This window comes from Macrotis lagotis, chromosome X (genome assembly GCF_037893015.1).
Source record: "Macrotis lagotis isolate mMagLag1 chromosome X, bilby.v1.9.chrom.fasta, whole genome shotgun sequence".
Classification (NCBI taxonomy): Eukaryota; Metazoa; Chordata; class Mammalia; order Peramelemorphia; family Peramelidae; genus Macrotis; species Macrotis lagotis.
In genome coordinates this window covers 537,931,093-537,947,187 of record NC_133666.1, presented here as the reverse complement: position 1 = coordinate 537,947,187, position 16,095 = coordinate 537,931,093, and the positions used below count along the sequence as shown (strand labels likewise).

At 34.2% G+C, this 16,095-nt stretch overlaps 1 protein-coding gene across 1 annotated transcript in view; it reads right to left on the bottom strand.

The window, feature by feature from the left end:
• The window catches only part of CNBD1 (cyclic nucleotide binding domain containing 1), a 568,311-nt gene extending 552,490 nt beyond the window's left edge, over positions 1–15,821 (bottom strand). The window contains exon 1 of the mRNA XM_074206508.1: positions 15,700–15,821. Coding sequence (XP_074062609.1) covers positions 15,700–15,821 — 122 coding nt within the window. The remainder of the gene's footprint in view (positions 1–15,699) is intronic.
• Between the last annotated feature and the right edge of the window lie 274 nt (positions 15,822–16,095).

Here is a 16,095-nt window from a genome sequence, read left to right as displayed (position 1 = left end):
ATTTACAAAAATATAAGTTGCCCAGATTAAATGAAGAAGAGATTAAATACCTAAACAACCCTATCTCAGAAAAAGAAATCCAACAAACCATTATTGAACTCCCTAAAAAAAATCTCCAGGGCCAGATGGATTCATAAGTGAATTCTACCAAACATTTAAGGAACAATTGGTTCCAATCCTATATAAACTCTTTGGAAAAATAGGGAAAGATGGAACTTTGCCTAACTCTTTCTATGAAACCAATATGGTACTGTTACCTAAACCAGTAAGAGTTAAGACAGAGAAAGAAAACTATAGACCTATTTCTCTGATGAATATAGATGCAAAAATCCTAAATAAAATCTTAGCAAAATGACTACAACAAGTCATCACAAGGATAATACATTATGATCAAGTAGGATTTACTCCAGGAATGCAGGGTTGGTTCAATATTAGGAAAACTGGTAGTATACTCAATTATATCAACAGCAAACCTATCAAAAATCATATGATCATATCAATAGATGCTGAAAAAGCTTTTGACAAAATGGAGCATCCATTCCTATTAAAAACACTAGAGAGTGTAGGAATAAATGGACTGTTCCTTAAAATAATTAGCAGTATCTATCTGAAACCATCAACAAGCATTATATTCAATGGGGAGAGGCTAGAGGCATTCCCAATAAGATCAGGGGTCAAACAAGGGTGCCCATTATCACCACTACTATTCAATATTGTATTAGAAATGTTAGTATCAGCAATTAGAGAAGAAAAAGAAATTGAAGGAATTAGAATTGGGAAGGAAGAGACAAAACTCTCACTCTTCGCAGATGACATGATGGTCTACCTAGAGAATCCCAATAAATCATCTAAAAAACTACTGGAAACAATTAGCAATTTTAGCAAAGTTGCAGGTTATAAAATAAACCCTCATAAATCCTCAACTTTTCTATATATATATCTAGTAAGAAACAGCAGGAAGAGCTAGAAAGAGAAATCCCACTCAAAGTAACCCCAGACAGTGTAAAATATTTGGGAGTCTATTTGCCAAGACAGACTCAGAATCTTTTTGAAAACAATTAAAAACATTTCTCATACAAATTAAATCAGATTTAAATAACTGGGCAAATATCAACTGCTCATGGATAGGTAGAGCTAATATAATAAAAATGACAATTCTACCAAAACTAAACTTATCTGTTTAGTGCCCTACCAATCAAAATTCCAAAAAATTACTTTATTGAGTTAGAAAAAATTGTAAGTAAATTCATATGGAGAAATAAAAAGTCAAGAATTCCCAGGAGCTTAATGAAAAAAAAATGCAAACAAAGGTGGCTTAGCACTACCCGATCTAAAATTATATTGTAAAGCATCAGTCATCAAAACTGTTTGGTATTGGCTAAGAAATAGATTGGTGCAGTGGAATAGACTAGGTATAAAAGCAGGAGAGGATTATAGTAATCTGCTGTTTGATAAACCCAAAGAGTCTGGCCATTGGGATAAAAACTCCCTCTTTGATAAAAACTGCTGGGATAATTGGAAATTAGTATGGAAGAAACTTAGATGAGACCAACACCTCACACCCTTTACCAAGATAAGATCCAAATGGTTACAAGATATAGACATAAAAAAATACTATAAGCAATTTAGAAGAGCAAGGACTAGTCTACCTGTCAGATCTATTGAAAGGGGAAAAGATTATGACTAGGGAAGAGTTGGAAAACATCACTAAAAACCAATTGGATGATTTTGATTACATTAAATTAAAAAGCTTTTGCACAGATAAAATCAATGTAATCAAGATCAAAAGAAAAGTAGTAAATTGGGAAACAATCTTTACAACTAATAATTCTGACAAAGGACTCATTTCTAAAATATATAGAGAACTGAGTCATATTTTTTTTAAAAAAAAGCCATTCCCCAATTGACAAATGGTCAAAGGATATGCAAAGGCAATTTACAGATGAGGAGATCAAAGTAATCCATAGCCATATGAAAAAATGCTCTAAATCATTAATTATTAGAGAAATGCAAATTAAAGCTTCTCTGAGGTACCACCTCACACCTCTCAGATTGGCCAGTATGACCAGGAAGGATAATGATCATTGTTGGAAGGGATGTGGGAAATCTGGGACACTGTTACACTGTTGGTGGAGCTGTGAACTCATCCAACCCTTCTGGAGAGCTATTTGGAACTATGCCCAAAGGGCAACAAAAATGTGCATACCCTTTGACCCAGCAATACCACTACTGGGTCTATACCCTGAAGAGATGAGGAAAAAGGGTAAAAATATTACTTGTACAAAAATATTTATAGCAGCCCTGTTTGTGGTGGCAAAGAATTGGAAATCCAGTAAATGTCCTTCAATTGGGGAATGACTTAGCAAACTGTGGTATATGTATGTCATGGAACACTACTGTTCTATTAGAAACCAGGAAGGATGGGATTTCAGGGAAACCTGGAGGGATTTGCATGAATTGATGCTGAGTGAGATGAGCAGAACCAGAAAAACACTGTACATGCTAACAGCAACATGGGAATGATGTTCAACCTTGAAGGACTTGCTCATCCCATCAGTGCAACAATTGGGGAACAATTTTGGACTGTCTGCAAAGGAGAGTGCCAGCTGTATCCAGATAAGAAACTGTGGAGTTTGAACAAAGTACAAGGACTATTCCCTTTAATTTGGAAAAAAAACAGATATCTTATTGTCTGATGTTGTTACCCCTGAGAATTCTATTCTCTTTAAGGATATTATTTCTCTCTCATCACACACAAATTGGATCAAGCTAAAACATGGAAACAAAGTAAAGACTGATGGAGTGCTATCTGTGGGATGGGGTGGGGGAGGGAAGCAAGATTGGGGGAAAATTGTAAAACTCAAATACTATCTTTAATAAAAAAATCCAAAAAAAAAAAATCTATATTGTAATAGATTCCTGGTTGACCTTCCCTGCCTCAAGTCTCTTTCCCATTTTCTATCTACTCAGATGTCAAAGTGAATTTCCTAAAGCCTAAGTCACAACTTTGTTCAATAAACTCCAGTAGATTAAATATATTTGTTTGCCATTTAATATTGATTACAAATGGCCTCTCCTGACTGTTCTCATCTTATTATTTTACTGCTCTCAGTACTCTACGATCCAGTCACACTGGACTACTTACTGTTTTTCAAACACAATACTCCTGTCTGTGACTTTGCACTGACTATTCCCTCCCACCTAGAATGCAGTTCTTCCCAACCTCTTAGAATTTCGAGTTTCCTTCAAAACAGCTGAAGCACCACATATTCTACCTAGAAGGCCATTTTTAGTTCTCCCAACTGCTCCTGCCAACCACTCTAAGATTACTTTTCATTTGCTTTGCAATTACCTTGCATATTCTGATTTTCTTGTTAATTGTCCATGTAGAATGTAAGTCCTTTGAAAGCAGGGAGGCAATTTTTTTTGTTTTTGTTTTCAGGTGTATTATCAGGTGTGTAATAAAATATTTCTGAGGGACTGATTGAGACAATAATTTGTTTTATTAACAGTAACTTATAAATGTGCCTTAGTTTACAAAATATTTTCCCCATAGTATGTCCTTGTAAGGTAGGTTAGGCAATCATTCTTGCATTTTACAAGTGGAAAGAGTAAGGCTTAGAAAATAATAGGCAACTTCTCCAGGGATGAGATTCAGAACTAGGACCTGAAATTCACAGAAATACAAATTTTCAGAGATGGATTCCTTAATACAACCTATGAGCCATTTAATTTCTCTGAGTCTCATATTTCCTCATCTATGATAAAAAGGATTAGACAAAATGATGTCTAGGGAGTAAATAGGCCTAAATTCTTTAACTTGCTTTAGGTTTTTTGTTGTTGTTCTTCTGGAGTTCATTTATTTTTTATTTGTTTAAGTTTCATTGTGTAATAGAGGTCTGAGAGCTGACTAGCATTCTGGGATTTTTAGTGTAGAAGGACAAACATTTCTCTCTCAATATCAAGAGCAGACTGGAAAAAGTTTTTGCACTAATAAAATCAATTCTGCCAGAATTAGAAGAAAAGCAGAAAGCTGAGAAACAATCTGTACAACTAGGAGTTCTAATAAAGGTCTCATTTCTAAACTATATAGAGTCATTCCCCAGTTGATAAATGATCAAAGGTATGAATAGACAGGTTTTCAAATGAAGGAATTAGATCTACATATAATGAAATGAAAAACATGCTCCAAATTGGTTAGAGAAATGCAAATTAAAACAACAATGAGGTATCATCTCATACTTTTTAGATTAACCCAGATAAGTAAAAGGAAAAACATGGTCAATGTTGGAGAGGTTATGGGAGGACTGGAACATTAATGCATTGCTGGTGGAGTTGTGAATGGATCCAACCTTTCTGGAGAGCAATATGAAACTATGCCCAAAGAACAATAAAATCGTTCATACCCTTTAACCCAGAAATTGCAATTCTAGGACTATATTCAGAAGAAATTGTAAAAAATAGGGAAAGTCCCAAATTTTCCAAAATATTCATAGCAGCTCTTTTTGTAGTGGCAAAGAATTGGAAATTGAGGGGATGCCCATCAATTGGGGAATTACTAAATAAGTTATGGTACATGAATACTATGGAATACTATTGTTCTATAAGAAACCATAAATGATTGAACTCTAGAGAAGCATGGAATGACTTACAGGATCTGATACTGAGAGAAAGGAGAACCAAGAGAACAATGTATACATCAACAACATTATGAGATGAACAACCTTGATGTAAGCATCTCCTCTGGTTGGGGATAATATAGACCACTACAAGTTGTAGTGGTCTATATTATCCCCAACCAGAGGAAAAAAAAAATCAAAACAAAACAAAACACACAGAAAAAAACACCCCTACCAAATCTGATAAACACTTTATAAAAATTATCTCTCATATAGTTATTTCCCCTGATCCTAACTCCTCATGCCAAAAATTACTAATTTGTAAAAGTGTTTAACAAAATATGTATATAAAATGCAAAAAAAAATTATAGTTTGGCACTATGGAGATAATGGAGGCCCAAGTTCGAATCCCAGTGAACCTAACAAGCAGTCACCTGGTTTTAGCTTGATCTGCCAAGTGCTGGCATACAAAGGGCAAAAAATAAATATTTCCCATTCTCAAGGATGTTCTACCAGGAGAAATATATCAAAGTTTACAGACAAAATAAAATGAAATTATGATGAACTTACTCCGACCAGGGGAAAAATAATTCAATTTACTTCTGAATTGATCTTCTGACTTCATTTTTTCCTGTACCTCACAGACACTCAGACACACACAATTGTAAGCTTCCCTCCATGTCTGTGCTACCACTTGTTGAATATTTATTTTCTAGACACATGCTCAGGTTATGGGTTGAACTAAACACCACTTATTGACAACATCCAAGAATCTTCAACCCTCTTGTTAGGGAAATGCATTACCTTCACAAATGAAAAAGGAAAAAAAAGCAATACATTCCATTCCACACTTAGAAAAGGTTTTGGTTGTCCAGTTGTTTCAATTGTCTCTTTGTTACCTTACTTGGAGTTTTCTTGACAAATACAGTAGCGTATTGCCATTTCCTTCTCCAGAACATTTTTCAGATGAGGAAACTGAGGTAAACAGGGTTTCAATGACTAGCCCAAGGTCAAACAGCTAGTCTCTGAGACTAAGTCTGACACTTTATCCACTGTATCAACTATTTATTCCTTAAAAAGGATATTCCTCTTTTTTCCCAAAATATAATTATTTGATAATATTTCTAAAGAAAATTTATTGTAGACAACTCAAATCTTTGACAAAAATAATATTTCACATTGGTCAATAGTCAATTTTATCATTAAAAAATATAATATGAAAATATCAGCAAATGGGATTCTAATACTTGGCATAAAATCTCTCCTCACTGACTCTTATCCATCTATCTAAAATATTGTGGTTTGTTATTAACTTGATTCCCCAAGAAGACAATTGAATTCTATGTTTGCAAATCCACTTTAACTCCATGAATAAGGTCTTTGTGAATTCTAACATATTTGTAGAGAGACACATGATTTGAGATTTTTCCCTAGTATCTAGATATATGAGATGGCATAGTTTCTGTGGCTTGTTCTCAAAACTATCAAATAATTAAAATACTTAAGAAGGAGAAAAAATGGATACAGTAAAGACAAAGAAAGATCAACACAAATAGTCAATCAAAGGGCATTTCAAAGCAGGACTTTCTGGTTTTATAAACCAGAAAATAAAATGTTGATCTGTGTCCATTATATATTATTTATCTATCCCCTTAAACAATTTATCCAAGACATGAATATTTTCAATTTGTCAACAAATAGAGGACAACATATATTCTGCACTATGATATTCTACAAAAGGTTACTGAACTTTGGGGAGAATTCTTTTCTACTTTACTGGGTTCAAATCTTGGGTCTTCTCTTCAATACCTATGTAATTATTCAGGAACCATTTGATTTCTCTGAAATTCACATTTCCTCATCTATGGAAAGAAGGTTTCGATAAAAGGTTAGACAAAATGATGTCTAGGTTCATTTCCAGACCTAAATCTTATTAATGTGATTTAGGTTTTTTGTTTGGGGGCTTGTTTGTTTTTTAATTTTTTAAGTTTCTGTGTAATAAGAGGTTTGAGAGCTGACTAGCATTCTGGGATTTATAATTTAGAGGGACAAACATTTCTCTCAGAATCAAGAGCAGTTTGGGACTATGGAGATCTTGGAGGCAGAAAAGGAGAGAGGAATGGGACATTAAGAGCATTGTTCCTAGGCTAAAAAAAAAGCATTTGTTATTACATGTGGATGATCAAATTTCCATAGAAAAAAGGGCAGAGAGGTCAGTTGTAATAGTATTGGTCAACCATCAATAACCCCAGAGTCACATTTCACAAATAGCACTGTTATTATTGGTCTATTGAAATACATAGATTTCATATTTCATGGTATCATATAGTGGGAACAATGGCTGACAAATTCAATAAAATCAAAAAACCAATAAAGAAGAAATATGAGATTGTGCTTATAATAGAAAAGAAGCAATTTAAATTCCTTGGTGGAGAGTGACCTTCCAGTTTTGCAAAAAAAAAAGTTTCTGCCATATCCCTTGACATATTCTTCTTTTATTCATTATATAAACAGTATACAAACTTTCCATTTCACATTTGGCCTACTCTATGGATTTGTGGTATTGTACTTCTTTTTACCATAGAGCTGAATGAAAACTTTGCACATCAACCTTCCTCAAGGAGTGTCTAATTTGTTTGCCTTTTACTAGGCTTTTATATTTTATGGCTATAATCCCTGCTACTGGGACAGCAGAGATTGGTGGATCTCTTGAATTCTGGAGTTCTGAGCTGCAGTAGGCTAAGCTGACCTGCTGTCCATTCCAAAGTTACATATTAATATTTTAAGCCTCAGGAAGTTGGGGTGAAAGATATCAAAATGCCTTAAGGAGGGGAAAACAGGTTCAGCTTAGAACAAAGCATAAGCAGACGGAAAGGGGGTAGGAAGGAAGGGTGGAAGGAAATTTTGTAACTTGAAAAATATGCCTGTGCAAATGGTTGAAAATTAATTGATTGATTGATTGATTAAATGAAAAGAAAGAAACAAAGTATAGCTTTGGAAATGAAGGCCACAGTTTCTGGGTTGGTCAAAATAGGTCAGAGTCATGAGTAAACTCTAGCACTTAGGAGGAAAATCTAGTCTTAAAAACAATAAAACAACAAAACTTTTGCTTTTTATACCCCTGTGATATAGCATTTGAACAATGTACAATTGCTTATTTTGTTTTTTGTGGTGCTCTAACTTCCTTAATTGCTTTGACAATTGATTTTTAACACTTGATTCCAGGTATCAAGAATTTTGAATATACTTTCTATTATTCCAAAGTCATTCTGAAGGTTTTATTCCTGTTGCTTTAATGGAAGTAATATTATGTTCAAGTTTTCTAATACATGTAGCAGCCAAATATAGATGTATCTTTCTATTGCCTTTCCATAAGCACTAGATTTCCTAAGCCACCTCCACCAAAGAACTATTTGATACCCATCCTTAAGAGTAGTTCTTGATGATGCTACCTTTCTTTCTATAGTCATTATCTTTGTGAGGGCTACAGAATATAGTATGGTGTGCAAATCCAACATCACCATCATTGTTGTTATTATCATTATCATTACATTTAATAAAATTGAGGAAGAAAAAGTTCTATTATTGTTCTTTCATATTTGATGTTTGGTACTCTACTGAACAGGAAGTTAAAGAACTTTTTTTTGTAATTGAATAGAACTGTGAAGATGTAAACACATTCCTGAAAGCACATTTAGGGCAAATCAAGTAGCAGATAGAGTGACAGATATATATTTCATCCTTTTTCCTCTGCTAAGTTTGATTTCTTCTTCTAGTTCTTCATTTTAATGATTTTTTACTCCATATAACTTGGAAATAAAAAAAACAATTGGCATTGTAACATTTGTTAAATTAACATTGTTCTTTAATGTTTATGTATCAATGTTGTATCAGGAAGAATGTGGGCAACAGTTTAGTCTATGATGACACTTCAATTCAGTGTAATTTGTTGAATTGCCAGAAATATTTTGAAGTCTCCATTTGTCATACAGAGACTTGTCATCAATTAATTTCCATAAGAAAGCAAGCTTATTATGTATAATTTTAGTCATCAGATCACATATTACAAAGCATTCAGGAGATCCTAAATTTTTGTAGCCATACGTGTCTAGCATGTGCTTTCATAATTGATCATTTAAGTTTGTATTCCTTTATGGTAATTTGTCTCAAATTTCTGATATTAATGATCTGAGCTTGAATTACCCATCATAAACCCTACTTGATATCATTGTTTCTATAAGCAACTCAACATGATTCTGTCACTTGTTCAATGTTTCAATGTCAACATATTATTGAGTTCATGTGGACATTACCCATGGGGAGAGCCTTCTGTTTTGCTTCCAATCTAGACAGCTAGGATCTTAGTTGTCTCATTATCCTCCAAAGGTAAACAACTTTCAGTTACATTTGGCAAATTCAAAGTATATACCTACCTACTCCTTTACTCTGGTTCAGTGAATTAATAGTTATTTTAAAAGCATTTTTGAACTTTTAATATGTTTATCAAATAATGATGACAATAATAATATTGCATAATAATAAAAACTGTTTAGCTATGGGAGGTAAAGGAAAATGATATGCTAAAAAATATCCTGTATTTCAAAACATGAAATACTAGGTAAAACCATAAGTTACCTAGTAGTCACATTATGCTAAAAATAATTCATACAAATGAATTAAATTAAAATAATTTGAAAAATCATAGTAACTTAATATATCTAAAGATGACAATTCCTATGAATGTAACTCCTATTCTGCTGGGGAATTCCCCAAGTTTTCCAGTAGGTTGCATCTTTAAATTTTGGGATCTTTTAAGTGCTTACTATGACAAGTATCAGTAAGTTATGATTTATCAGAAAAGACAGGGCCATTTCATCTCCTATAAATTTTAAGCATGCACATTACTCTTTGAAATGGAATTTATAATTTATCAAAGACACAAGACTAAAATACAAATTGGCAGTTCATGATGATTAGTAGGGATGGAGGAGTTTTAGCTCAAAGACAATATACTATTTATGCAAAATAACTCCTTGTACATAGAATTTGACCTTTAATATAAAAGTTAACTTTGTATTCACATAGAAGAAAAAACATGGTCTAGTGGATGGAGGACTCAGTGACGGGAAGGTTCCTAACACATATTAGCTATATGGCCTTGATCAAATGAATTAACTTTTCACTTCCTCAGCTAGTTCTTTAAGACTGTAAATTGTAAAGAAGGTGGGTCTAAAGTAAAAGAGGAAGTTGCTCCCTGAGAAGATCTCTGAGGGGGGCAGCTAGGTGGTGCAGTGAATAGAGCACTGGCCCTGGAGTCAGAAAGACCTAAGTTCAAATCTAGCCTCAGATACTTAATATTACCTAACTGTGTGGCCTCAGGCAAGTCACTTAACCCCACTGCCTTGCAAAAATCAAAAGGAAGGAAGGAAGGAAGGAAGGAAGGAAGGAAGGAAGGAAGGAAGGAAGGAAGGAAGGAAGGAAGGAAGGAAGGAAGGAAAGAAGGAAGGAAAGTTTCCTGAGGAAATCAGAATGATTTCATCTACACTGATGGAATCAAAGGTCCAATATCAAAAAAAAGAAAAAAGTAAAAAAGGGGAAAAAAAGAAAATCATACTAAGCAAATCAGAGATACAGAAAGCAATGACCGTTTTTCAGATGGATCTCTTGAATGCTTAGTCAGATATCCAGAGAAGTCCCAGACTCTAAACAATTCATAAAGTCAAAAAGTTTCAGTAAACAGAAATACAGGAGGAGCTACAGCTAGAATTAGTCATAAGAAAAGAGACAACTTGGAAACCCTAGTTCCCTTCAAGATACAGCTAAAAATTTATATCCTTCAAGAAAGTATTCCTAATTTCCTTAGATGTAAGTCTCTTTACTGACTAAGTATATGTGTGTGCATGTATATACTTACTCATGCACACATACATATATATTCACATGTATAGATCAGGTACCATTTAAACTGAAAAGTGTGATATCTCCTAATATGATAAAAGATACCAGAAGGCATGAACTTCCACCCTTTTGCATTCATATTTCTAGGGTTTAATATAATGCTAGGCTATAAGGAAATGCTTGCTTAGTGATTTAAAGCTAAAAAAGAAGTTTTATCCCAATGTTCTAGCCAACTATCAGGTCACAATAGCTAAGAAAGTGGTCCTCCTTTCAAAGAAGTAGAACTTGGAGAAAAACTGACCAATTCTCAAGATAGAGATGGAGAGAGATAGGAGATAGAGAAAGACTGTAGAAAAGAAATGACAAATTTTACTTAATAGATCATGAAACTGATGATAAAAGTCCAAGGAAAAAAATTTAAGAAAATAAAAAACACTAAACCACATAATAATAATAAATCAATTCACTGCACAGCAAGCCTAAAAGAAAGGGCTCATTTAGAGCCTAAGCACCATGTAGGCTGAAAAGTCAAAAGACCAGTTCTCAAATCATGATTGCATGCAGCTTCCGTGGTCAGAAATTAAAAGAGCAGATGCACAAAGAATGGAAAGGAGATATCATTTATTTCAATATAAATGGATACCTGATCTAAACATGAGAATATATGTGTGTGTGAGTGAGCATATACATGTATATACACACACACATAGTCAAATAGAGACTAACATCTAAGAAAAGTCTCAATTCAAACTTCTGATTAGCAACTCTGTCACTATAATTTAGACAATAACAAATTAAACAATATTTGTGGGAAGTAGAAAGTTTTTCTTTCTATTCTTGTAGAACTTGCCTAGTATTTTACTATCTGATAAAATAATCCCAGGAAATAACGAACTGAAATTAAATTTCCAGGACCCCATTCACAATCTAGAAATTTTTCCCAAGTCCCTACATCTCAAGAGATTTGAGATTGAGCCTAATGCCCCTAATCTTTCAAGATAGGTCTCCAACCTGATACACTGGGGTAAAGCAATTGTAATATGTAGTGGTTATGTCCAACATTCTTCAATCCAATGCTATAGGCCTCTTTCATAAACAACCCCCCCCCCCATCTCTGCAGTCCAGAGATTTTCTCTGACTGTCTCCCATTCTTTTAATCCTCCCCTATCTTCTTTTCAAAACTCAGCTAAAACCCCACCTTCTTCAAGCAGCCTTCAAGGGCCTTCCCTCTGTCAATTATTTCCAATTAATCCTATCTATAGCTTCTTTGTACACAGCTGTTTCTATGATGTCTTCCCCATTAGACTATGGGATCTTTGAGAATAGAATTTGTCTTTTTTATTTTATTCTATTTTATGTTGTATCCCTAGCAATCAGTACAGGGCTTGGTACATAAAGTACTTAAATATTTATTCACTGCATGGCAGCTTAATGTTAGTGCATTGCATTTCAATTAATGGTATTCATATGAATGTGCATCTGGGTGGGTGATGTGACCATTTAACCTCCCTTGGCAAGGAATAAGGAATACTGGTGACAAATATGGAATCTAGTCAATCTATCAACATCTATTACGTGTCTGATGTATTCTACCAGCTACTGTGCTAAGTACTAGAATTTAGAAAGAAGCAAAAGAAAGTCCTTATCCTCAAAGGCTTACAATCTAATGGGGGAAGACAATGTTCAAACAAATACAGATACAGAGTAACTATAGAGAAAATAAATAGGAAATAATTAATAGAAGGAAGGTACTGGAATTAGGGTTGGGGTAGGCTCCCTAAAATAGAACTTGAATTGGGAAGTCAGTGGTCAGAGCAAAGGAGGAAAGTTTTGCAAGCAGGAGCATGGCTGGAGGAGATGTCTGGAGCTGAGAACTGAACCATCTAGTTTGTGTCACTGAATCAAAGAGCATGTTTGGGGCAGAGGAACCCAAATTGTGAAGGACCAAACAAAGCATACTGGATTTGCTCCTTGAAGACTGTTGACTACTTTAGGGCTAAATATCCAAACTATACACCTGTACATTTTCCAAATTCCTGCTCATAGAGAATGGTGTTTGCTTTAAATGATCACTGGCAAACCCAAAGACAATTCTATCATTAATTTATCATATTTAGGCACTACCTTGCATGTGGTAAAACACCTCGTTTTTCCCCCACTCCAACATACATAATTATCAGCTAGAATAAAATTCCTTATTAATTAACCTTTGTTAAATCTGGCATCTAGAAAAGCTGTTTGTGACCTTTCTCTGCTAGAGGACAGGACACTATATTTTACAGTTACATCTAGGGAAAGCTAGGTAACATAGTGGGTAGAGCAGTGGGTTTGGAATCAGAAAGACTCATCTTCCTTAGTAAAATTTGGCCTCAGACACTTATTAGCTGCATGACCCAGGCAAGTCACTAAATCCCATTTGCTTCAGTTAACTCATCTGGAGAAGGAAATGGCAAACCACTCCAGTATCATTGCCAAGAAATCTTCAAATGGGGTCATGAAGAGTCAGACATGACTGAAACAACACAACATTTATATGAGAATCATTGTTTCTGCAGTATATACAATCAGAAACAAAATAGAAACCTTATACTCAAACCAAAATCTACTTCTCTTTTGATAGTTTGAAGCAGTTATTTCTCTCCTTAAACAGTATTTCACCAGAGCAAAGTGATGCAAGAGGTATGATACTCTGGGATTTCAAACAGCACAAGCCCAAATGACAAAATTTCTGATATTCTTCCAGGGAGCAATTCCTTCAACTCATTCGACTCATAGGAAGAGGCTATGCATCACTGCTCTACTAAAACATAATGATCTTCAGATGCATCATCCCCTTGAAGGGAAAATCTTTAATTGGAGAGAGAAAAAATAAATAAAATCCTTGCCAATTTTCTCAGAGGACATGAAACTGGCAGATGAGAAAGGCAAGAGTCATATCAAGGCAATTGGAGTTGACGAATCAAATTGAGAATTTCCTTCACTCATTTCTTAGGTCATCTCCTCTTCCCACCCTCCTAACCCCACTCCACATATCTCAATATCACTTTTAAAGAAAATATTACAAGTGCTAAAAAAAAAAAAAACTTTTCATTAAAGCTGCTGGATATATTTTTAAAACTTGCTTTAGGGGTGGCTAGGTGGTGTAGTGGATAAAGCACTGGCCCTGAAGTCAGTACCTGGGTTCAAATCTGGTCTCAGACACTTAATAATAACCTAGCTGTGTGGCCTTGGGCAAGCCACTTAACCCCATTTGCCTTGCAAAAAACCTAAAAAAAAAGTTGCTTTAATTTTATCTAGTTGTCACAAAGAGAAAAAACAAGGCTACAAAATCAAATTATTTGTCTAGGACTTTAAAACAAGTCAGAAATCAAATGAGATAAGAGTAGAATTTTTTCCTCTTGCCCTAGGTATACTATTTTACTCCTATAATTTTTAAAACCCAATACTAGATGTTGTATCTAAAATGTTAAAGCAGAATATGATCTACATGTGTGAAAAAAGTAAATTAATCAAAACTCTCCTTCAGGAGTCCATAAAGATTGGTTTCACAGAATCTCAAAGTGGCAACAAAATTCCACAAACATCTAGCACCACCCTCTGAAGTAATGGATAGTCTAAAATTATCTCTCCATCCTCCCACCACCTTGAAAACTTTCCTTCTTAGGTTACTATTGATCTAAGCTTAGATTGAGTCGTAATAATAGCTAACATTTATCTAGTGCTTTAAGGTTTGCAAAACAATATATATAAACAGACACACACACATTAAATATATCTGTACCTATATACAGTACATACATGTGTTTGTGCTTGTATAAAATCTCATCTTAACCATTACAACAACCTTGTAAGGAAAGTGCCCTTATTATTTCTATTGTGCAGAAGAGGAAAACTAAGACTGAGAATGATGTTGATTTTCAAAGAGTAACAAAATTAATAAGTGGCTAGGGCAGGATTTGTATTTGGGTCCTCCTAAATCCAAGTTTAATACTCTGTTGAGAGAAATTATTATTTCTCTCTCTTATTAACAGTCAATTATTTAAATTAGGTAAACCCACACTTTTTTCTTGTTCTATTTTCTTCTCTGGAACTTATCTCTCAAGGATAGTGCTGACGAAAAGTAAAATTAATGTTCTCCTCATTCTGGACATTGCTACTCCACTCAACTAGATCAGATTTCTAATGGAAAATGAAGTCCTGCTCAATGTCTTCCACTCAGGTAATTGGACAAAGGGAGATACTCTGTCTAGGTTAACCAAGGATGTGGGTGGTCTAGGTGTAGAGGTAGTCCGTTAGCCCAATAGTAACTTGATGTCACTCTCTCAGCCTCTCATTAGATTAGGTCCATCTATCATTAATTGTTAGCCAAACAGAGTTGATTGCCATCCTCTGATACACACACAGCTTATAAGCCATGAGTCTGCTGCTATAATTGTCTTTGTTCTGAGAGAGGTGCTAAATAATCACTCTTTTTATTAATAAAATGCTAGCATTATTAATAAACTGATTCATTACCCAGAAATTATATCTCAAACTTCTTTTCATATTTTTCCTTTGGTCCAGTTCTTAGTCCTGACCTATTTTTCCACCTTAGGCCTTTCTTCCAGAAATCTTCGTTTCATTCACAGTACAAGTTTTGCAATTGGACTCTGCCCAATTAGTTAGGTCCAATAAACCAACCATGTTCTAATTCTAGCCCAAATTACATTAAAGAAAGTAAAACTTAAAGAAATCTATAAATTTAAGAGATTTATTAATAATGAATGGGGGACAAAAAGGAAAGAGAGTGCCCTTCAACTTCTAATTACCTCTAAAGATTTGGAGGTTAATTATCTAATAGTCATTCATTCTCAAGAAGTGAAGTGATTATGGCTTTGATTTTTCTTTAAATGGATAGTAGATTAGAGAAATTCATATACACCTCCAAACTCCTGAAAATATATAGTACTTTGCAGCTGTTTTAAATAGTATATTCTTCAGTTTTTCTGGTATATTCACCCCTCCCTGGAACTCTATGCACATAAACTCTATACCCAACAAAAATTAAATCATCACTAATCCCAGTCCATCAAAAATCATTGGCACTACCAGGTTCTACTACAAAAAAGATTTTCAGTGTCACTCCAGATTATCCAATAAATATATGTCATTCTCAAATAAAAAACAAAATGTTCACACTCACAATTTCCTCAAGACATTAATGAAACCTTCTATCTTGTCCTTGAACTGTAGCGCCAGCTCTCCAGATGTTTGGCCATGAAGGCTTCTAATATAAAAGCCAATATTGTGAAGGTCATTATCCATGGTACTGACTGAAAAATGTTCAGTGGATGATCTAAACAAGAAAACAAAGTCCTGTTTAAATAATATTAATAATAATTTTATAACCAAGAATGGTATATGCATAGATATATAAAATTTAACTTACATAAGAAATATGTACATTAAAATATAAAACTGCCCTAAGACTTTTGGGATACCAAATTATACATTGGTTTTGAGTCATTTTGGTTATATATGACTCATTGGGACTGCATATAGGGTTTTCTTGGCAAAGATACTGGAGTGATTTGCCATT